We start from the raw sequence: 22,542 nt of genomic DNA, 5'->3' as shown, positions 1-22,542 counted from the left end.
ATAAAGGCTTAAGTCAGAACCAGAAAAAGCACACCACAGTGTGTTGGAGCCCACAGAAGGAAGAATGGGCTATACAGCAACAGGGAAAGATGAGACCCCCCCTCACCAGTGACCACATTACGAGAGACCAAAGGGCCTGGAGGAATTGTCCATGGGCAGGTGAACTGTTGCATTAGAGTGGAGGGAGGGCCACAAAGTGACCTGTGCTATCTCCTGGGCTGCAGGCAGATGTCTTGAAGGAGAAGTAGGACCTGGCTGAAGATGTTGGGAAGACATTGGAAAATCAAGACCCAGCAGAGCCAGGTAGCCAGACTACGTAGAGTACAAGACAGCTTGTGGTAGGCCTAAGAAAAGGACTGCAAGAACCAGACCTCACGGCAGTGTCCAGGGAAGACCCACTCCACCCTGGAGACAGCATCAGGAGACCATAAGCCCAGCTGGACCCAGAAAGCCTTGTTTTCCCTATGGGGATGCCAAGGTACCAGGCATCTTGTTTCTCTGTGGGAAATGGAACTGGTTCCATGACTCTATGAGTACCAGAGACCCCACCCCCAACCCCATCCCACAGAGAGGAGACTTTTCAATGTCTGCTCCTCTCTATACAGTGTGACACCACCTCCTGAAATGGCTAAATCAGACGTTCCAAATTGGCCTGGCTTTGGTCTAAGACACTTTCTGAAATCGGATCACCCACTGTGCAATGGAAACACAAACAGGAGCCCTGACATCACTATAACACAAAATGACATCACTGTAAACAAAAGAGCACAGGGCTTGGGAGCCACAAGCAGGTAGTAGAGAGACGAGACAACAGGAAGGAGGCCACATGATGTTTAATCTTCCTTAGCTCCTTGCTTCCTGGGATTATGTAATTAAATTTTAATATTTATATTTAGTTGAGCTCATGAAGTTATTTTTAAGTGACATACGAGCTGGTTAGGTTTTTTCTTTTTGTTTTGTTTTGTTTTTTTTGTCAATTTGAGCAGGTTCTCCATTGAGGAAAAAAAAGTGCCTTGTAGGCCATCTGTAGGGCATGTCCTTGATTCATGATTTTTAGGGAGGGTCCAGTTCACTGTGTGTGGTACTACTCTCCACAGATATCCTTGGGTTGTATAAGAAAGCAGGCTGAGCAAGTCATGGGGAGCAAGCCAGTAAGCAGCACCCCTCCATGGTCTTTGCTTCAATTCCTGCCTCTAGATTTCTGCCTTGAGCTCCTTCTCACATGCACAGAACTTGAGTCCTTCTACATTGGACCATAAACTGTAAGCTGTAAGCTGAAATAAACTCTTTTCTCACCAAGTTGCTATGTTTGTTTGTTTGTTTTGTTCATGGTGTCTTATCACAGCATTAGAAAGATAACTAGAACAATGTGGTTGCTTTTAGAAACAATTTTCGTTGTGACACTGTGTGGCAGTGGCTGGATCTAAGAAAGCCTAGTGAAGGTGTTGATGAGAGTAAGGAAAGTCTTTTTAATGCCCATAGTGAAACCAAAATGTGCCTTGTGGCCAGTAGACATGATATAGCATGGATATATACAGAGATGTCAGGTCAGAAGCCAGAACTGAGGGCCTAGCCAAGTTTGAGCACAGGGAGGTGCCAATGGCAGGAACCAGGGGCACTGGGTTGGGAATAGTAGCTGAGTAGATGAGGTGCTCACCGTATCCAGGGGAACGCATGTTTCCTAGGTTACTCCAAATCCCATCGAGTTGACCATCAGAATCAACCATCATGGTGGTGTGTGTAGGATGCTTTATTCATGTCCTTAAGAAAGGGGGCACCCCACATTGTATTAAGTGGGGCCCAATTTCTTCTGCTTCATATAACAGTTCAGTATAGAGCTCATGCACACCAATAGTAAATACTCCAGTTATAGTTCCAATAAATAATCATGGCAGTAGGGGTCACCTGTCCCAAAAAAAATGTTTAAAGAAGTAACACACACACATACACACACACACAAACACACACCTAGAGGTGAAAAGCAGTTTTACATGTAGTACAATTATTTTCTTGCATAAGCCCACAGATTTATAACTGTATCCTCAAACACTGAAAAATAATGATTAAGTATTACTTAACTGTAGGACAACATATTCCACTTCTCAATACAGGAAAATATATGCCTATGTATATACATGCACACATAGCACATGTACACACATGCATTGCATGTATGTGCGCACATACATTATTTGCACAGCACACACATTCACAAGCACACATACACGTTATGCATGCTTCACATACATATATGCATACACAGCACACACATATATATACACACTCATGTACATACCACATACATACACACATACCATCACATGCATACACTCACCACAGATCATAGATTAGTATGTCATGTATATACACTTTATGCACAAATGCACAGCCATACATGTATTGTCACATATACACTAGTCACCTGTACATAACACATGTTCACAGACACATGTGTATACATGTACCTATATACACATCACACCCGTGTCTGCATGGTGCATTTCCCCTGCTCCAATGGACCGATAATCCTAGCCCCAAGCCCAGCATATCCCAGCCCCAAGTACAGCGCAGGCCACCATCTTCCCAAGATTTTGATAGTCAAGTCTCTCCCCTCAGCGTGTCCATCAAGAAAGGAGTCGAGATTGAAATAAGATCGGATGCTGAACGCCTAGAATGAAAAGCAATCCAGGCAAGTCTTCATGTCTGTAATAAAGGATCTGGCTCGTTGACAGGGCTTTAATGTGGCAGAAGCTAGAGATAAGGCTTCATGTCTGTAATAAATTAGATTCAGACACTGGCTCTTCCATGGGGCCTTAACATTGTAGAAGCTTAGAGTGTCTTTTAAAATCAAGTCAGAACACCAGAGCCTGAGGTGTGGCAGCATTTATGAGGGACACAGCAGCTGCAGGCAAAGCAGAACTGGGAATTTCAGCCATGCCGTCAACTTTCTTACTTGTTCCCAGGAACCTCAAGGTGGGAGCAGTATTCACACCAGGCTGACTTCTTCTTCGGCAAGGACAGCTTCTCTGAGGTTCACTCTCAAGGAAGGCAAGTCCCGATACTGCCCTCCGAACACAGGAGAGTGCAGCCGATATCAAGTCGATCAGTTGCAGTTCAGGCTAGCAAACCAACATACATAACTTCTCACAGCACCTGGGAGCTGTGAAGAACCACTGGGAAACATGGTCGCAAGTAACAGGGTATGGTGTCCTGGCGGCTGCAGGTGCCTGTAACCACCCAGGGTGTGTATTCACCTTGCATCTTTCTCACATCCACCGGCTCTCAAGGACAGATGGTGCTAGGGACCCCAGGCTGCTGTGATGGCAGCCATGTAGTTCCTCCACCCATGAGGTCAGTCAGAATTGCTCCCGAGGAGCACCAGGAAGACAGTGTCGTTCCCTTTTTTTTTTTTTTTTTTTAAAGAGAGGTTAAGATCACCTGTCAAGTGAGCCACCTCTAATGAAGTCATCTCCTCACCCCACAGTGGGACACCTCCTTCTGCTGTGGGCAGCAGAACCTCTTACAGTAGAACTACCCAGGAGGGAGAGGAGGTGCTACCCCTGAGCTGGGGGTGGGGGTGGGTAGTGGATCCTCAGGGGTGAGGTTTCATGAGATCACTTCACAGATAAGGGGAGTGTGTGCTGATTGAGCGGCATCTGACCAGATTCTTCTTGCACAACTCCAGTTGCCTTCAGCAATACCACAATTACTGATTTAATATGGTTGAGTTACACCATGCGTGCAAGGGTGATCTTTACAGCTCTGCTGTGGGAAGAAGAAAGGAAATAGCCGACCATCTGTCAGTTGGGTGACGGGATGAAGTAAGTACTCTGTAAGCTGGAGTACTTACTTAAAGGGCAAGTTAGCCAGGACTGGAACTGTGTGGCCCAAAAGCTTACTGTATGCACAGAGCTCTACAAGTGACCATTAGGATTAAGAAAAGACAGATAGTGGATAGACTGATGGGTGGACAGTAGATACTGTGAGAGAATTCAGGAAGCATACGCAAGAAAAGCCTCAGCCCCTGGGGACTAGGACTCCCGTTGAAGGAATCAGAGAAAGAACTGGAAGAGCTTGAAGGGGCTCGAGACCCCATATGAACAACAATGCCAAGCAACCAGAGCTTCCAGGGACTAAGCCACTACCTAAAGACTATACATGGACTGACCCTGGACTCTGACCTCATAGGTAGCAATGAATATCCTAGTAAGAGCACCAGTGGAAGGGGAAGCCCTGGGTCCTGCCAAGACTGAACCCCCAGTGAACGTGATTGTTGGGGGAAGGGCGGTAATGGGGGGAGGGTGGGGAGGGGAACACCCATATAGAAGGGGAGGGGGAGGGGTTAGGGGGATGTTGGCCCGGAAACTGGGAAAGGGAATAACAATCGAAATGTAAATAAGAAATACTCAAGTTAATAAAGAAAAAAAATCTGTTCTGACCAATGAAAAACAAGTCCCCCTGTGTTTATTTAGTTAATATTACTGAGAGCCAGCGCAGAGTCTTAAGTCTCTAAAATATCTCATTAAAGGGAACGCAGCTCTCCAGTCCCAACCTCCTCACAGCCCAGTGTGTGGGACAAACAGTGAGCTATAATGGAAATAAAAGTTAGCTGTACCATGTTCTGAAGGATGTTGCAAGAAGCAAAGGGCGGGGGAGGTGAAACCCAGTGCCCAGATCTTCTTTTAGGAAAAGAACAGCCCAGAGAAGGTGGGGGTGGGGGGGCAGAAGACAAGGTGTTGAGCCCAACAGAAGGATGCTGAGAGACAAGAAGGGCGAGGTCCTGGAAGGCAAACTGCAAGAAGGTCACACAGGCACACAGGGCCACCTCATGTGAGGTTGGAAGCTACACGAGTTTGAGAACAGAGACAACGTGGTCCTTAGGATGGAAGGACTGCTGGATGCACTGTCAGGAGTCGACCACATGGGGGCAGCAGGCAGCAAGGAGTCCTGCAGGTTGTCTAAGAGGGATCCTGGAGACTGTACAGGGCATTCGAGGCAGAGACACAGCTCAGTTCGTGGTCTGCCTATTCAAGTATTGTAGCAAATACTCAGTAACAATTCATTAAGCCCCGTCCTGTAAACAGAGGTTAGAGGTGAGAAGCCACCCTGCAGAAGAGTGTCTGGCTAAGGACCCCACTCACTGTATACTGTCTATACCTGTACACTTCTTCAGCCAAGTTGAGCGCGGTGTGTCTAAATCTACAGCTCCAATTAGCACAAGTGACGCTGTCCCAGCCACCTCTTCAGAACAAAACTCTGGATAGGCTCATTTTAGGTCTTTTGGCTACACTTCCAAACGGATTTCCAGGACCTCCCCAAACCCCGTTATACCCATCAGTAACTTGTGAGAACATGGGTTTCCTCATACTCGACAGCTATGAGCATCATTACTCCTTCCCATGTCTGCTCATCTGATTGGAAGGAAGTTTTCCTTGTTTTATGGGGCAGGGTGTAGTTACGGGCATTAACACACAATAATTATGGTATGCCCCAGCAGTGAACACCTAAAAATGAAATGGGAAAACAGATTACAACATTATAAATATGAAGAAAACACTCAAAAACAAATTTAGCACAGGCACAAACTTTACTGATATCTGTGAGGCCTGGTTGAATAATCCAAAAGAAGTAGACCTGATCGTGTGGAAAGGAGCCCACGTCTGTGCTCCACACTCGACCAGATTATTTCCTGTTGACTGATAGGTTTTAGAAATCCTCCAACAACTGGCATCGTGACCCACAAATTCTGTGGAAATATGGAGGGCACAGAGCAGGGGACAGTAGTAAGAAGGCACAGGGTTGGAGAACTCATGTGTCCAGACTTCAGAACCCAGTGAAAAGGCAAGTCATTGACCCTGCCTGGAACAAGCGCAAATAGGACAGAAAACAGAAATTCATTCTCTGTATCAGCTGATCCTCCATTGATCCACACTTCCCACTGTTTCCTGCATCGTTGTGGGGCAGTGTGTTACACATCTGCAGAAGAGTGGAAGAGACCCAGGAGGTTCGAGGACAGAGCTCAGCCTGAGCTAATGAAGAACTTCGGGGTATGGGCTTAAACTACAAAAACTTCGCCGTCTGCAGCTTCCAATCAGGCAGTGCCTTCTCAGTCATCACACACACACACACACACACACACACACACACACACACACACACACACACACACACACACAAAACAGTAAAAAGAGGAAAAAGTAAGTGTAACGAAGTAAAAATAGAGAGTAAAACTTTTTTTCCCCCGGAGCTGAGGACCGAACCCAGGGCCTTGCGCTTGCTAGGGAAGCGCTCTACCACTGAGCTAAATCGCCAACCCCAAGAGTAAAACTTTTTAACAGGGCTCAGTACTGGGGACCTGTGATCCAGGTACACAGAGGAGGCTGGAGTTCCTTGGAGACCAGCCTAGTCTGTGTAGAATGAGCTGCTGTCGTGAGGCCCTGTCTCAGAACCAAAACAAAACAAAAACAGGGAAGTAAAATAAATAGAAACCTGCAGACTGGAGGAAACATTCTGGGAATCCTGCATCTAAGAAGGAAATTGTAAAAAAGGAAAGTGCAGGAGACTCTGGTCTTAGTTACTAAGGAGATCACCAACTAAAGCAAGCAGAGTACCTGAATGAGGGATTCTACCGGGAAAAGATACTTAACCTCCTCCCGCCTCAGGAGTCGCTGCCAGCTACACTCCACAAGCCTGGGCGCTCTGGATGGAGGCAGTGGGTGCAGCTGGCACCTTTCCACCCCGGCTTCGGCTTCGGAGGAAAAAAAGGTAAGCACTCCAGAAAGCGGTTTCTTCCGTAGCCACCCGCGATCCAACAATTCTGCCTTCCGTAGATACTCAAGAAGAGGAAAGCATTTCCATCCTGCCTGTGTGCAGAAGTGGGGTGGCAACTTCTTCCTAACTTACCACTGGAGAAACACGAAAGCTATAGACACTGGGTCAGTAAATTGCTGCAAAATGGGCGCGCCCGGAAGTCTAACAACAGCAAAATACCCGGATCGCAGGATTCCACTCAGGACATTGTCCAAAGGAGACCAGTGGGGGCCTCTGAGCATGGAGTGAGTAAAGGAGGTGGGGGCGACAGATAATGTGCAGCTTCCTTCTGGAATCCAGACAGTGTTGCTGAAGTGACCACCATGGTGAGAGCTGCACACCTCAGGAACTTACTAGACGCTTCCTTAAAGGTGCGTAGTATGTGTTTGAAAGCTGGACTCAGTAAACGGAGAAGCAAACATGTACACTGGGAAACCTGGTAGAGGATTTTCCATTTTAATCAGCTTACAAATGATTCTTGCAATGTGATTTTTTTTTAAATTTAAAAACCTAAACAAAACCTTTCTCCTCCTGTGCCTAAGCTCTTTTCTGTCCCTTGGCGGAGGGACTCTTGGCCTACCCTCATGAGCTCACAGGTCCCAAGGGCTCAGGGGTTGGGCGAGGGCGCGGCCGGTCGACAGGGCGGGCAGGGGGCGGCCGCTGTGACCTGGGGCGTCGCAAACACCGCCCTCCGCGGCCAGTGATAGGTCCCACCCCACCTAGGCGACCTGCGGACGGGGGCGGGGAGACGCGGCGGGGACGCGCGGTGCGGCGGTTGAGCGTCCGGGAGATGTGGGCACCGAGCGGCCCGGGGCCCGCGGGCTGGGACCGCCGCAGGGTGGGCGCGCGACTACGAGCAGCACTGGCGGGGCTGCAGGAGCTTCAGGGGCTGCGCGCCACGCAGCAAGCGCGAGTGCGGGGAGCCCTGGGCCTGCACCCAGCGCCAGGGCCCCGCGGCCAGGAGCTGAGGCTGGAGGCGGCGCTGGCCGCGCTACGGGAGCAGCTGGTAAGAAGCAAGTGGGGCACGAGCGGCCGAAGGGGCGTGCTGGGGCGCGATCCGGGCGCAGTTGTGTGGAATGTGCGAACGGAGAGGCCAGATGCGAGGCTGCGTGGGGAGCGCGCTGCGGGGCGCGAGCTGGAAAGCCGCGCGCGGAACCCGGGGTTGACTGCGCACCGCCTCAACGGCGGATACAACCTTGGTGCGGCGGCGCGCAAGTCTGGCTAGACACTGTGCTGTTGTGATGGGGATGCGTGGACTCCATTCCGCCAGAAAGGAGTCTGCGCACACCCTGACCTCACCCCGGGAGCAGGTCAGCAGGCAGCACAGCGTGAACTTGAGCCGCAGGGCACTGTACTAGGTTCGCCTGGGTCATTGCGGAGTCTTGCCGGCTGAGAATGTCTCCTAGATTGCATGTCACCTGATTCGTTAAAAAATCAAAACAAAACACGAGTGTCCTCTGGTCTGCACAACGTGTGAGAGGGGACTGGTGGCTCTTTCTCAGCTATCCGCACCCATCGAGTCCTCCTCTGTAGACCACTGGGGTCCCCCAGGAGTAGAATTGCAACCCGTTTCTAGAAACAGCTCAAGATCTTTTCCGCCCTGGTACTGCAGTGTTTTTAAAATAACAAAATAATGCACACTCAAAAGAGTATGGTGGAGTCGTTGTCCATAACTCTTTAAGTGGGATTTCTTTCATGGTGAAATTTAGATCTGCCCCGTTGAGAGTAGCCTCTTGGTAAAGTTCAGGGTGAGACAGTTGTTTTCAATCAGCTTTAGCTCAGAATAGTGTTGGGTTTGTGACTAAACCAGGAAGTCCAGTGTCTGAGTCACTACTCCCCAGGACACCTGGAATCTTCCCTGAATGTGAGAGATCTGGCTGAGGGCGGAATCCAGCTGGCAGCCTCCTCCAGTCTGAGACGCCCAGATGCTGCCCAGACAGGGACATGGCTGCTGTGGACTGGACCCTGCACACCATTGCACCCACAGGACCAAGGAGGCATTACAACAGGTGTCTGTCTTTCGAGGGGCTCCACACTGCTTCACGTGACCTCAGCCAGGCAGGCGCACTGATGATTTATAAGCATGACCCTTAAGGTTAACGATTAACTCCCCCGTCAGCAATACACAAACCCAATCTGTGAGCCCTCACACTCCAATTACCAGCAGCCTGTGGAGAGATCAAACAAGCTTTGTGTTGACACATACTCCCCCTCCTCTCCAGGAGAGGAGGGGAACACACAGGCTTTGTCTTGAAACTTGGTTCAGGGGGAAAGCGAAAAATAATTGAATTTTATGTGGCTTTAGCACCGTTTTTCTTAAGCGGGGTGGGGGTGGAGGAAGGGTGGGGTGGGTGGGAGCTACTTGCTGAATCAAGAAAATGGGGGAAGAGCTGCAGTACATTCTAGTTAAACGTAGGCAGGAACTAGAGCTCACAGTAGTCCTCCTGCTGGCTCACCTGCCCCCCCCCCCCCCCCCCGCCCTTGTTCTGGTGTGAAGTAGAAAGAACCCTATAGTCCTCCGCAGTTATCCTGAAGGAATTCTCAAGTGAGGGTGGGTTTAGCATTTCTGGGGATTTGGTGTCCATCAGATGGGCTACACCCTGCTAATTGCAGTGTCAAAAGTCACAAAGGGAACTCAGCAGTAACTGCTTAGAGGAATTTCGCTCACTAGATAAATCAGTGACCCTTAATGGCTGAGACCAAAAAGATAGACTAATCTGCTAATGAAATCCCATGCCCTCTGACCCTTGACCCCACAGCTGGCTACAGGTGGCCCTGTAGACTGTAGGATGCCTCATGAGTGTTTTCACAGAAACTTGTCACAGATGGTGGTGGCCTTTCAATCCCACACATGGGCTTAAGTAGGAGCAGTGGCTGGATGGCACTAGGCCAAGAAGCTGAAACATTCCATCTTGCCTCCACTACATCCAGGAGAAGAGGTGTCCTGAGACAGGGTGCAGACGGATATGAGGATCATCCCACCAGGGTTGACTGGTCATGACTTGTTCTGAAAGTGACAGCATGCAGCCATTCCTTCCCTTGGCAGGCTCAGGTGGTGACACAAGAGCGGGCCACTCTGATTCCGTAACTGTGAGTGGTGTTTTCCTTGGACCGACTGGGTTGCTTTGTGAACACACAGGGGGCAGATGGAGGTCAAATGAGAAACGGATGAGGCCGAGAGCAGGGCCCTGCCAGATTTCTCCGGGGTCACTGTCAATTGCATCGTGATCCGTGAGCCAGGGCCCTTCACCGCTGACTGATGCGATGTGAAGTTTGCAGGAGGCCATGAAGGGGTAGCTCATGCATAACATATTTCCTTTGTTCACTCTTAGCATTCGAGGAGAGGAAGGAAGTCTCTTAGATTCAATCTCTACATCCTGACCTTTTTATCCTACAGATATGCCATCAAGTTCTGGTTCTGTTTGGTTTGGGTGTTTTTGTTTCTTTTGGTTTGGTTTGGTCTTCTGCTGGGGGTTGAAAAATGGAAGTGCCCTTGGGGAAGGCAAAACAAATTCAGATCAATTTCTATGGGATGGAGCGAGCCCTTAAAAGGAATCAGCCACATCCCTTTTAGTGGCACCATAGAATGGCAGGTCTCAGACATTTAGTGGCCACCAGACTTTTCCCCTATGGGAAAACTGGCAAAGCCCCCAAGCTCTCCCAGGGGCCTCTCCTGGAGCCCAGGATCTGCAGGTATACTGAGTATCTGCACCACTGGGACGAAGTTTAGTTCTCTCTTGCACCATGCCTCTGACCCTTGACCCAGTTCTGTGGGATTTACCTAAATGCTCCAAAGCCTCTGTGAAATCAGCATGAAGTTTGCAGACCACAGATAGATGGGCTCGGTTCCAGGAAGAGTTACACAGCCTGGCTTTGTAGCCAGCTGAGCTCAGTCCTGGTCACAGTGGCTTTGACCATCAAGTTCAGCCTAAGGAAAATGCTGAAAACCTGGGCCAGAGTTAGAGGGAGTCTTAAGGAGAGTGGCATCAATTCCGATAGTGGGCTCACAGCCCAACAGAGGAGCCCTGAGGCCCATAAGGACTCTGGGATCTTGAGACCTCAACCGTTAATTAGAAACTAGCTCCTGAGGCTGGCTGAGCAGGTGTTACCTGCAGAGCGGCTGGTCCTGGTCCTGGTGTGCACACAGGGGTCAACCTTTGTGCAAGGCAACCAGCCGGACCTTTGAAGAAGAGAAGCCCAGATTGGGAGAGGCAGATAGATACTGTCGCTCTCTAGAGCTGGACTAGTAGAGGCCTTTTATGGCTTTAAGGTAGGATTTTACAGGGAAAAAAAAAATCCATGTCAGCCCCTTGATGAGTCTCAGTGTCAGTTTCTGAGTGGGACACCCACGGTCTCTACCCAGGTCCTTCAGGGAGCGTTTGTGACTGAAGCAGGTTTTGGACCAGGCGGTGGTTCTGGGAAGTTTTGTTCAGCTTTGGTTCTAGGCGGTAGGTAATGTTGCTCTCAGACACTCTTCTCCCTTCAGACCCTGTGTTAGTAGGTTCAGGGGGTCGGGGCTTGGGACCTCGAAGCCCTAAAATGCTAGAAGGACCCACCCATCCTCAATAGGCCATTCACACAGCAAATCAAGATGAAAAGCTGAGGAAGGGCATATATTCAGTGTGTACACATTGAGAAGGGGGATCAGTGGAAAGGCCCAGTGTCCCCCAAGTTCATCCTGGGGCTACTGACACTAGTATAGATGTAAACGAAGCAAGAGATGAGCAATCCTGAGCGAGGTGTGATTCAATCTGCCATTGTCTCCGGTGCCTGGGAGCGGTAGGTGGATTGTCAGAACTGGGGGAAGCTCTTCTTTGGGACAAGCTTTGGTTCCAGGTGTCCCCTGGCTCATTTCTTTCTCCCAAGATGAGATTCTGGGGGAACCCCAATTTCTTGGTGCCCTCTGTTCCTTTAGAATATCTTCTGTCCTCTGTGTGTGGTGTGTGCACATGGAGGTGGACCCCACCCTGAGTCAGCTCCTGGGGGGACGGGCTGAGCCAGCTGAGATTGGCAGCAGTGCCAGCCCCAGCCAGCATCCTACTCAGCTCACCCTGGCCTGTTCTTCCCATGGCAAGTGACCAGGAAGTTATTACTGCCAGCATCCTGTACACCGCTGAGATTCTGACATAGTACCCACTAGAAAAATAATGGTCATGCTGTCCTACAGGCGAGCCACGCCCCTGTGTTTTACCCTCTGTCTGCCTTCAACTCACTTGTTACTTGAAGAAGAAAAGATGTATCCATTAGACCTGGACATGGGGAAAGTGCATGATTGAAAGAAAGAAATTGGTTTTTATCGAACACTCAGTACTGATTAGTTTATGTATGTTATACAGAACTCCGCCCACTTTGTGTGGTGTGTGTGTGTGTGTGTGTGTGTGTGGTGTGTGTCTGTGTGTGTGTGTGTGTGTGTGTGTGTGTGCGTGCGTGCGTGTGTGTGTGTGCGCGCGTCTATGCCTGTGGGCACACACCAAGGGGTGACAAAGCCTTTACTGTCCGTTCCATGAGACCCAAGAAGTTGCTTCCCATCGGTTGGCAGCAGATGCCAGTTAGGTATACTTGACGTGAGTTGGGGGTTTGCGTCTTCCTGATGTTTGTTTCACCTTTGGACCTTGGTCTACATTCTGTTCTCACATCAGTTTCTATTCTTCCTCCTTTTTTGCCTTCTAGTCACGGCTAAGGAGACAGGATGCTGGCCTGAAGACCCACTTGGACCAGCTGGACCAGCAGATAAGTGAACTGCAGCTGGATGTAAGCAGGTCACCCTGCGAGGCCTTAGACAGTGACAGCAGGCCCAGCTCAGGTATGACTGATGATGACTGGATATCTGGGAGCCGGGCTGACAGGATCCTCCCCTGTGGAAGGCAGTACAGCATTCACTGTCACCCCTCATGGACACTGTCTGATTTGACATTATGAATAGTGATAGCTTCAGCCTGTGTCCTCAGCTGATCTCAGAGGTCACTTGGGCAGCCTGGGAAGTATATGTGGAGACCTGACAAAAGCTTTAACTACACATGCTGAGAGAAAAATATAAATGTAGTAGATATTTAAATAATACATAAGCGAAAGACTTTACATGCAATACAGTATAATACATATATAAACTACTAGTATATATACACATATATGTATGTATATTATATAAAATGTGTAATATATAAGTTGGAAAAACCTTTCTGGTAATATTAAGCATTCTATGAATGCCCGGTTTTACCGGACGGCCATGGACCATGTGAATGACTATTTTACAGACCACCTACTTCATTTAAATAAATATAACTTGTTAGCCAATCACACAAAGATGTCCCCTCCCCCAACCCAGAGGTTATAGAAGGACACCATTGGCAGTCTCTGCTGGCTTATGTGGTTAGGTCACTTTCGTTTTCTTAATATTCTGAGTGGGTTGAAATTTGGAAACAGGGACCCCTGTCTCTGGGTTACAGTGGTCACAAGACAGGCGTGACAATCTGGGGGACCCCCTTAGCACTCTTGGTATTGGCTTTTGTAGTCTATCCTGGCATGTACTAGGTGCCCAGCAATCCCTGGGGCTGAGGACTCCCAAGAAGGAAATGCCCCTTCAGTTGCATATTAAAGAAGGGAGAGAGTAACCAAAGCAAGGAAGTTCCCCATCTGAGGTAACTACAGGTCAATTGTTCCCAGAACCACTCCCAAGGTTGCCAGCAAGAATCTGGAGCAGTCTTTTTCTGGGCCCATGGCCACAGGCATTCTTATCGGTGCCTCGCTCCTCCCTGTGGTGGTAAAAGCAGAGAAGAGCTTAGGTCCTTGGGGCAGAGCCCACTGGCTAGGGATACGCTAACCACTATGCTTGCTCTGCCCAGGTTTCTATGAGCTGAGTGATGCCGGTTCCTGCTCCCTGTCCACCTCCTGTGCATCTGTCTGCAGCGACCGTCTATCCCCCTCCCTGGGAAGCTGGCTGCCTGTGCTCCAGCCCTCCAAGTCCAGGTCTGGCATGGGGGACTGGCGACCCCGCTCTGCTGATGAGACCACTGTCCCTGCGTGGAGCCCACAGCGCACAGAAGATAGCAGGCTCCTGCATGGTGCAGAGGACACAGGTCGGCTGAGGGGCATGTTCCGGCCCAGACCGGTGTCTACAGGTAAGAGAGGGAGGCAGGGGAGAGTGAGAGGGACAGCAGATGATAATACCTGTAGACCCAGTGGGAAAGACGTTAAGCCCCACATGCAGTGGGGGTGGGGAGGATGATTTTTAAGTGATCATCTGGAAGCTGCCGTCACATCTAAATGTGGCACGTTTAGAGTGACAATCAGGCCCTTCTTGCCCTTCGTGATTTTCCAAGAGAAAAAGTTGTGACTTGGACCCTCCCATTCCTCTCACACCTGGGCTCCGTGCCAGCCTTCAGAGCTCTGCGGTGAAATCCCCAGTTTCACTCTCACCCTGTGGATGCTGGAGCAGTTAGCTGTCCCAGATAGCATCCAAGCCGTGGTTAAGTGAGGGCACTGAGCTGACATCTCCTGACCTTTCTAATGGAAGAGCAGGCACTCACACACAAACAAGAGCTGGGTCTCTACAAGCGCCTGTCGGCAGCAGGGATTTGCCATCTGTCTGTGTTGACACGCTTTTCATGGTCTCATTCCCAGGCGACCTCGAGAGAGTCCTTCCAGCTGACACGGGGCTCCAGAATGCTGGCACTGATGCCTCATCCCTCCTATGCCAGGGGATAGAGATCCCAGCCCATGCACTGGACCCCAAGTACCAGCGTGATCTGGTGGCCAGGGGAGGCCAGGAGGTGTACCCGTATCCCAGCCCCCTCCATGCAGTGGCTCTGCAGAGCCCTCTTTTTGCTTTGCCTAAAGAAGCTCCGTGTTTCGACATCTACTCACCCCCTGAGGAGCCCCCTCTGGTCCCTGCTGACCAGAACGGGACTCAGCCTGAGCCTGAGCCAGAGCCCACCCGTGAGCTGGGCTCAGCCGAAGCCTACATCCACAGACTACTGCGTCTGCGGGGCCAAGAGCTCCCCCTGAGAGAGGTGGGGCAGGAGCAGGGAGGAGACGCAGCTGCTTTTCCACAGAAGTCCTGTGGCCAGAGGTCAGACGGGATGGGTCAGCTGGAGAAGCCAGCCTGTGGGGCTGACTGGGGAGGAATGAAACCAAGTAGGGGTGCTGCCAAGGACAGCCTCAGGCAACAGGGGCCTGTGTCCCTTGTGGGTACTGAGACCCTCAGCAGCCCCCTAAAGGAGGAAACCATACCTTGGAATCCCTGTGTCCGTGGAGACAATACTGTTAGTTCCTCTCCCGCCTCCCAGATCCAGCAGCCTTACACTGACTGTGGCCAAGGGCCAGTCCTATCACCATCAAGGGTGTTGGGACCAGAAAGCCCGCCTCTGGCCCCGGTTCCCTTTGCTTACACATCCTCCACTACTAATGAAACCTCCCCATTGAGGCTGAGGATGGGCTCTCCCCAAAACAAGGCCATGAAGGTCAAAAGAAGAGTTAGCGAGAAAGTACCACGGCTGGGGAAGCAGCTCCCACCACAACCGGAGAAACAGCGGGGCATTCATGCCGCGTGGTCCACAGAGCTGGACCCCTCCTCCAGACCCCCGCAGGGAGGTCTCAATAGGAGACCCACACTGGCCAGAGAGCCTCCTGGACGCTCCTGCTCTGAGTCCACCCTCTACCCTGTGCCCCTCCTCGTCCCCCTAGTGGTGACCCAGAGGGAAAGTTACCCCGCCTCATCCCAAGCTCTCTTCCCAATGGAGACAGCCCTCCTCAGCTCCGCAGCCAGGCGGAAGCAGCGCAGGTGGCAATCCACTATGGAGATCTCAGCTAAATCCCGTTCGGTCAGCCGACCTGGGCCCAATTTGGGGCCCCCTAAGTCCCCAGCCAAGAGAACAGGTGGTCCCCGAGCCCAGAGCAGGCCCTCGCTTGCCCGCCAGGATGCCTGTGCGAGGAGTGAGTCAGACCCCTCAGAGCACTCTGCAGAGTGCGCCTCGTTATTTCACTCTACCATTGCCGAAACCAGCGAGGACGAGGAGGCTAGCGACCACACTGCCAACCGCTTTGGGGACGAGTCCAGCAGTAACGATTCAGAAGACTGTGCCCAGAGCAGCCGCCGCGGCCTGGCAATAGGCAGTGCAGAGGCTGCGCAAGGGGGATGGGCCTGGCCTCCGGTGCCACTCCAGCAGGTCTCGCGGGCACCAGGAGGCACCAGGCCATCCCTGCCCCCTGTGCCCAAACTGTGCCGCATAAAGGCCTCCAAGGCCCTGAAGAAGAAGATCCGAAGGTTCCAGCCAGCAGCCCTGAAGGTCATGACCATGGTGTGATACCAGCGTTTCAGGACAAGCCCTGGACCCTAGAAAGTGCCATGAGATGTGGTATCCCGTGCCATGTGATGAGTAGGCAAAGGATTGTACCAACCTGCTATTTTGCTTAGGTTTCTCAGATACCCTTCTTACTGTGGTTGTGTCATCTGGAGTGACATTCCCTCCAGCCCTCTTCATTGCATGATCTCAACCACAATTTGGTTCCCCACCATACTCTGCCTGCTTTGTGGGGAGAGGTCTCTAACATTCCTCCCCAGAGACTTCCTAGAATCACGGCATCCTGTTGGGGGAGGGGGGGTTAGATTTGCATTTAACTCCATATTACAGTTGTCTGAATAAACACCTACACCATGCTGCTAGAACTCCAAATAAAAGAACCACATTTCCTTTCACCTCAGCCACTGTCATGTCTCTTCCTTCCCAACATGAGACGTGTGTGAACCTGAGGCAGGAGAGGCATTTTGGGAGTAATGTCTAAACCCTGGATTCAACACCGGTGAACTGGATAGGAAAATTTATAAGTTTTTCATGTTTGTAAAGAAAATTATGTCTATTTTCCAACCATTCTTACGAATGATAGGTTTTCAGCTCAGCTGTTCAGTGCTGCAGTCACAAGGTGGCTTTCTGGACCCCATTACATGTTGCCCTAGAAGGAAGAAGGGGGTACACTTTATGGGGTCTCTTCCCCTTCACACATGACAGAAGCCTTAAAAATAAGGAGACAGGAAGACTGACTGAAAATACTTTTACAGTAAGAATCACACTTGGGCTAAATATTCTTGTAGCGAGAAGCTGTATGCAGGGTAAAGGGTGAAGAGACTTCAAAATGGATTGGGGTTTAGAACAAAGAAGTCAGCTTCCCTTGAGCTTGGAAGGAGGGAGAGAGAGAATGGATCTTTTGGGAGTTTTGAAGCGAAAGAAAGCAAGGGGCTTCCTCTGTAAACCAGTCCAGGCCAGGGCATTTGTCTCCCTTGTACTTTAATTGGAGTTTAAAGAAAAACTAAAAACCAGTATGACTTGGGTTTTATTGTAAAAGATGTGCTTTGGCTCACGGCCTCAGAGGGTTCAACTTATCACGCAGAGAAGGCATGACAAGACAGTTTAGTCCATATCATGGCAGGCCAGGAAGCAGAAAGCAAGATGGGAAGTGACCAGATAATGTACTCCAAAGGACCAGCCTCCAGTGACTAAACTTCCCCAAGCCAGGGACCAATGCCAACTTTTCAGTCTTCCCAAACACTACCAGCAGCAGGGGATCAAGTGTTTAAAACATGAGCTGTGAGTAACATTCCAGATTGAAACTATAGCATTCTGCCTGGGGTCCTCTAAGGCTTGTGGGCACAGGTACATTTAATCCACCTTCGAAAGTTCCCACAACCTTACTAGTTCCAGAATCATTCAAAAGTCTTGAGTCCAGAGATTCAAAGCAATCTCAGCTTTGAGGACCTGGAAAAGAAAAAGCTAGCTACACACTTCTAATATCTAGTATATACCACTGGGTGTGTTGTTAAAATGCTCTCATTCTTTGCCCCATTGTTCCTGAGGTTATGAGAAGCCGTGGTTTGGCAGAAACTTCGCCTGTGAGGCTACTGGGACATGTCTGAACCCTGACGAAGCTACCTGGGCTCCTGCCCATACCTAAGGCTGCATCCTCAGTTCTGGGTCTTCTAAAGAGGGCATGAGCTCCATTCGATGTTGATGCTCCTGCTGGACATTGTCTCTCTCTCTGGAGATCTGCAAGCGGAGGTCTGGGGGTGCTCAAGGGCACCCCACGAAATGGATGCATCTCTGCGATCCTTCTTGGGGGCATGTGCTGTTCTAACAGCTCAGCAGAGGAGGGACTTTGATGGGTTGGGGCTACTCGGTGTGGTTAACAGTGTTCATCTTCCACGGCAAAGCGGTCTTGATTTGCAAACCACTCAGGTACCAGCATGTCACCAAAACGTCTGCACTGTAGCCAGGAAGATGTGGGCCTGTCTAACCATGCAAGCGCCATGAAAGCAACGGCACCCCAACCATATCTGTGCTTTCTCAGCTGTCTCTGCTCTCAACTCTCACTGGGGTGTGTGTGTGTGTGTGTGTGTTGATAGATGAAAGACGGAGCTGGGGATTTAGCTCAGTGGTAGAGCGCTTACCTAGGAAGCGCAAGGCCCTGGGTTCGGTCCCCAGCTCCGGAAAAAAAAAAAAAAGAAAAGAAAAAAGATAGATGAAAGACACACATCTATCCCCTTACTCTCTTGTTTTCTCATTGGAAAAGTAAATCTCCAGGGAAGCTTGTTAAAGCAGATCAGAAAACCTTCCTTCAGAGAACAGAGCAGCAGGAACGCAAATGAGACCCAGCTCCTGAGCTGTGCTGGCCAGGGGAGCTCACTGCAGAGGAGCAGGTGGGGACCCTTGGTGGAAAATGACCAACAAGAAGCCTGCTGAAGATAGACTTGGGGGTCTTGAGGGTCAGAGCCTCGTGGGTGGAGGAGGCTCAGGCTCTAGAGGGAGGGTCCCTGATAAAGGCAACTGCAGAACTCTGGGCTGGATTGTGACTTGCAAAAAAGGACTCGGGTAGCTGGAGAAGCCCCTGGAGTTCTCTGAAGCCGCTGACTGGGAACTGGCCACACAAGGACGATGTTCTCTCAAGCCTGGTCTCTGCCCATCCAACTGGAAGTCAGTCATATATTTTGATTTTCCAGAGGTCAGAAATTCATCCCATGCCTTCTGCTTTTATTTGTTTTGAGGTGGGTTGGGATGGGTCAGGAGATTCCAACAACCTCCCCCAGGCCTTTTGTTCCACATCCTGTAACTAGAAGGGCCACATGGCTTGGAAAAACCAACAGCTTCCCTACCTGAAGAACTCGCTTCCTTTAAAGGGGGAGACACACGGTGCTGTAGGATTCAGAATGAGGGACAGGTGAATAACACTGGGGATGTGACTAGGCCTTTCTGCATCAGCAGAGTGCTTCCTCAGGGTGAGGAGCTCCCCAAATGGTCACGACACACTACAGGGTCGGGATGAGTAGACAGTCTGAGCTCGAAGACTGCTGGGAGCATTGTGATGTGGATGTCTGACACCAGCGATGAATGGGTTCTTGGAAGCATTTATAGATGGTCACTGGCCAAGTTCACAGGAAAGATGATCGGCCAGCACATTCCTTAGCAAATCACTTAACTCCCTCTGGCAGAGCACACCGCTCTCACCTCAACAGAGTAAGAGACAGTATTCTGTAGCCAGACATGAATGAATCCTGCCCTGAAACACAGGTTTGGGTCGACCAAATACCATGTTCTAGTTCTGTAACAGTTCCCTGCAGTCTTCCTATCAGCAGAACAAAGTCATAAATAAAGGCAGTTTTAAAATATGTTGGTGGGGATTCCAGTAGCTGGGTTAGAACAAAGCAAGAACATCCCTACTATAACCTCAGACATCATCGGATGGCATTCTTAGCTTTGGGGGTTGATGAAACCTAAGGGGTCTGTTTGTACATTCCAGAAGGATTTACCTAACAGCCAGGAAGATGTTAGGCCACATAAGGAGCTGGGTAATAAATAGGTATTTGGAGGACCTACGATAACTCAAACTCATTTGTCTCCTGGCTTGTAACATTCCATCGCTCCCCGGTCACTGAAGTTCTAATCAGTCAATCGGCCTTGTAGAATGTTTAACATAGGTGTGGCTTTTTTTTTTCCCCTAAGAGCTTTGGTTCACATATTTTAGAGTAATTTTCTTTCAGACAGACATATCTACTCTTGGAAGGAGCAGGAGCCCTCTGGGCAGTGTGGCTGTGATATGGAGACTCACAGGCGCCTTGAGTGCACTGGCAGACGGACGAGCACCCCGACAAAGAGGGCAGGGCCGTCATCTGCGGCATCTAGCACAGGCTCTTTTGAAACATTTTATAACTTCTAGTGTGTTTGAGTTAAAATAAAATCTTACAAAAAAGAAAGCCAAACTAATGTAGAAATTAAACATGCTATAATAATTTGTAAGCAACTTAATTACAATGTTAGTGAAAGTTTCTCTTTAATGAACTGTATCGTATCATTTAAGAAAGTAGGCTTAGGCCAGGCATGGTGCTGAAAGCCTTTAATCCCAGCACTTGAGGCAGAGGCGGGAGGATCTCTGTGAGTTCAAGACCAGCCTGATCTACAGAGTGAGTTCCAGGACAGTCAGAGCTCTGTATAGAGACCTGTCTCAAAAAAGGAAAAAAGAAGAAGAGGAGGGGGGGGGGGAGAGGGAAGGGGGAGGAGGAGGAGGAGGAGGAGGAGGAGGAGGGAGAGAGGGGAGGGGGAGGGGAAGGAGGGGAGGGGGGAGAGGAGGAGGCAAAGAAAGTAGGCTGTGTCCAGTGTGTTGATTGGATGTGAGGGTCCTCTGATGGATTTGTCTGCAATCTTTCCATTCCAGGACAGAGCATAAGCTTTGGACACAGCATAGTGTGGTTGTCGGGAGCTCTAGAGCCCTTGCATTAAACACATGGGACTGAAAGGAAAACATGGCCATGGCCGCCCCAGCGGGTCGGCTGTGTTCCACCTTAGAGGGCAGTCCTTCCGCATCTGCTAGCAGGGAAAAGGTGTGATCCTAGCATAGCAGACTTTATTGGGCACAGTGCTCAGACATATCCACAAAGGTAGGACCTTGAAGGATCTTGGTGAATAGAAATGAACAGGTCCCATCCACAAAGAGCGAGCAATAGTTATACAGTCAGGGCCTGCCTTGGAAGGGACTCGGTGGTCGCTGTGTTGGGCAGAGACTGCACACAAAGAGATGGAAAAGTCAATAGGCAACCCTATTGGGATAGGCAGGGGGCATGCCACTGCCTCACCTTGGTCTCCTGTTCTTTATGTCCCTGAGTGTCACTGGAGATGACAGCCAACTTCCTGAAAGCCATAGTGGGAAGCTCCTGGGGTGTGTATTGGGCAGGCTGGTTACTGGGGAGGCTACAGGTATGGGACCGAGCTCCCTTCTCATCTGAATTTGGTCTCTCTCTCTCTCTCTCTCTCTCTCTCTCTCTCTCTCTCTCTCTTTCTCTCTCTCTCTCTCTCTCCCTTTCTCTCTCTCTCTCTCTCTCTCCCTTTCTCTCTCTCTCCCTTTCTCTCTCTCTCTCCCTTTCTCTCTCTCCCTTTCTCTCTCTCTTTCTCTCTCCCTTTCTCTCTCTCTCTCTCTCTCTCTTTCTCTCTCTCTCTCTCTCTCCCTCTCTCTCTCTCCTCAGCCTCTCAGAAGCAGGAGGGCATAATTAGATTTGTATTTGGAAAGCCTCCTGGCCCCAGTAGAGACCAACTGTAGGAGAGACTGTCTCAGCGAGGACCAGTTCCAGGGAGAGTGCCCCCAGGGGACCACCCACATTGCCCAAGCTTAGGTCCAATCTAAGTGACCTTCCCTAGGCCTGTTGCTGTGTATAGGGCCATGCAGCAGTGGCACAGACAAAAGGTACCACTGTGTTTGGGACTGTTCACTCCCTACAACACATGAGAATTCTCACAGAAATAAGAACAGCTTTAGCAGAATACTCTACCCAGGATTTCTTTCTTTACACTTTTTAAAGGTTACATCTGGGCTGGAGAGGTGGCTCAGTGGTTAAGAGCACTGATTGCTCTTCCAGAGGTCCTGAGTTCAATTCCCAGCAACCACATGGTGGCTCACAGCCATCTGTAATGAGATCTGGTGCCCCTCTCCTGGTGTGTCTGAAGACAGCAACAGTGTACTCATGTAAATAAAATAAATAAATAAATCTTTAAAGAAAGGGGGGGTTACATTTTCATTCCTGTTTTATTTCTCTTCCTGATGATGAACAGAACAGGGATGAAAGGATTTAGCAGACTCAAACCTCATTTTTCTTAGGGACATTTTTTTTTCTCCATTTGCCCTCCCTCCGTTGCCCTTCAAATTTGAAACTCCAGTTTGTGTGGTGTAAAGGTTGGTGTCTGGTGTGCAGATGGAATATATATATCAACAGAGTGCAGGCTCAGGTCCCTAGGACATCAGAGCGCCCAGAAGCAGACATAGGTAGCGTTACTGTGTCAAAGACATTGGCGATACATGTGTGGGGCAATCAGTATCCATGTTCTGCTAGAGTTTTGAACACTAAAGCTTGTGCTGGCCAACTCCAGGACCCGTGCCTTGCTCAGAACCAACAGCAGAACTCCACAGATGGATGGTGCCTCAGTTACAGCTTTGTGCTCTAGGTCTCGTGTGTCATCATGGACTTGCTTTGCTAGAGGCTTGAGGCCCAGCTCTAGTGGACCATGTTTCTAGTTAAACTGCTAAGGAGGAAGCTGAGAATGCTTATCTCAGGAAAGCCACAGGTGATCCAGAAAAACACAAGGCCTATGAGAATGATTCTGGTTCCTCTTGATGGTCACTCTGACATACGGAAGATGCAGGATGTGTGGAGCCCCATCAGATGCCTGGCATGTGAGCACCAGGGGCCCATGGGAGATCCCA

At 50.0% G+C, this 22,542-nt stretch overlaps 1 protein-coding gene across 7 annotated transcripts; it reads left to right on the top strand.

Annotated features, from left to right (window-relative positions):
* The first annotated feature begins 6,677 nt into the window (after positions 1-6,677).
* Positions 6,678-16,509, top strand: Dact2 (dishevelled-binding antagonist of beta-catenin 2). 7 transcript variants are annotated; one of them, XM_087553117.1, is made up of 6 exons: positions 7,975-8,120; positions 8,652-8,819; positions 9,742-9,900; positions 12,481-12,613; positions 13,653-13,928; positions 14,431-16,509. In XM_087553117.1, exons 3-6 carry the CDS (start codon positions 9,808-9,810, stop codon positions 16,110-16,112), a joined length of 2,184 nt encoding a protein of 727 aa, XP_087409243.1. In that variant the 5' UTR covers positions 7,975-8,120; positions 8,652-8,819; positions 9,742-9,807; the 3' UTR covers positions 16,113-16,509. The 7 variants fall into 7 exon arrangements, with proteins under 7 accessions (XP_087409286.1, NP_001100934.2, XP_087409249.1 ...); XM_087553123.1 differs by lacking the exon at positions 8,652-8,819 and having other exon boundaries at positions 7,874-8,120; XM_087553142.1 differs by lacking the exon at positions 9,742-9,900 and having other exon boundaries at positions 7,957-8,120.
* The last annotated feature ends 6,033 nt before the right edge of the window (positions 16,510-22,542 follow it).

Source organism: Rattus norvegicus, chromosome 1, assembly GCF_021556685.1.
Source record: "Rattus norvegicus strain SHRSP/BbbUtx chromosome 1, alternate assembly SHRSP_T2T, whole genome shotgun sequence".
Classification (NCBI taxonomy): Eukaryota; Metazoa; Chordata; class Mammalia; order Rodentia; family Muridae; genus Rattus; species Rattus norvegicus.
This window is presented reverse-complemented; position numbering and strand designations above follow the sequence as displayed.

Excerpts from the sequence above, each read along its gene's own strand:
- Dact2 (NM_001107464.3), top strand. The coding sequence starts at position 7,601 with ATGTGGGCACCGAGCGGCCCGGGGCCCGCGGGCTGGGACCGCCGCAGG. Across the intron at positions 7,817-12,480 it reads CCGCGCTACGGGAGCAGCTG|TCACGGCTAAGGAGACAGGA; the intron begins GTAAGAAGCAAG and ends TTTGCCTTCTAG. Across the intron at positions 13,929-14,430 it reads GCCCAGACCGGTGTCTACAG|GCGACCTCGAGAGAGTCCTT; the intron begins GTAAGAGAGGGA and ends TCTCATTCCCAG.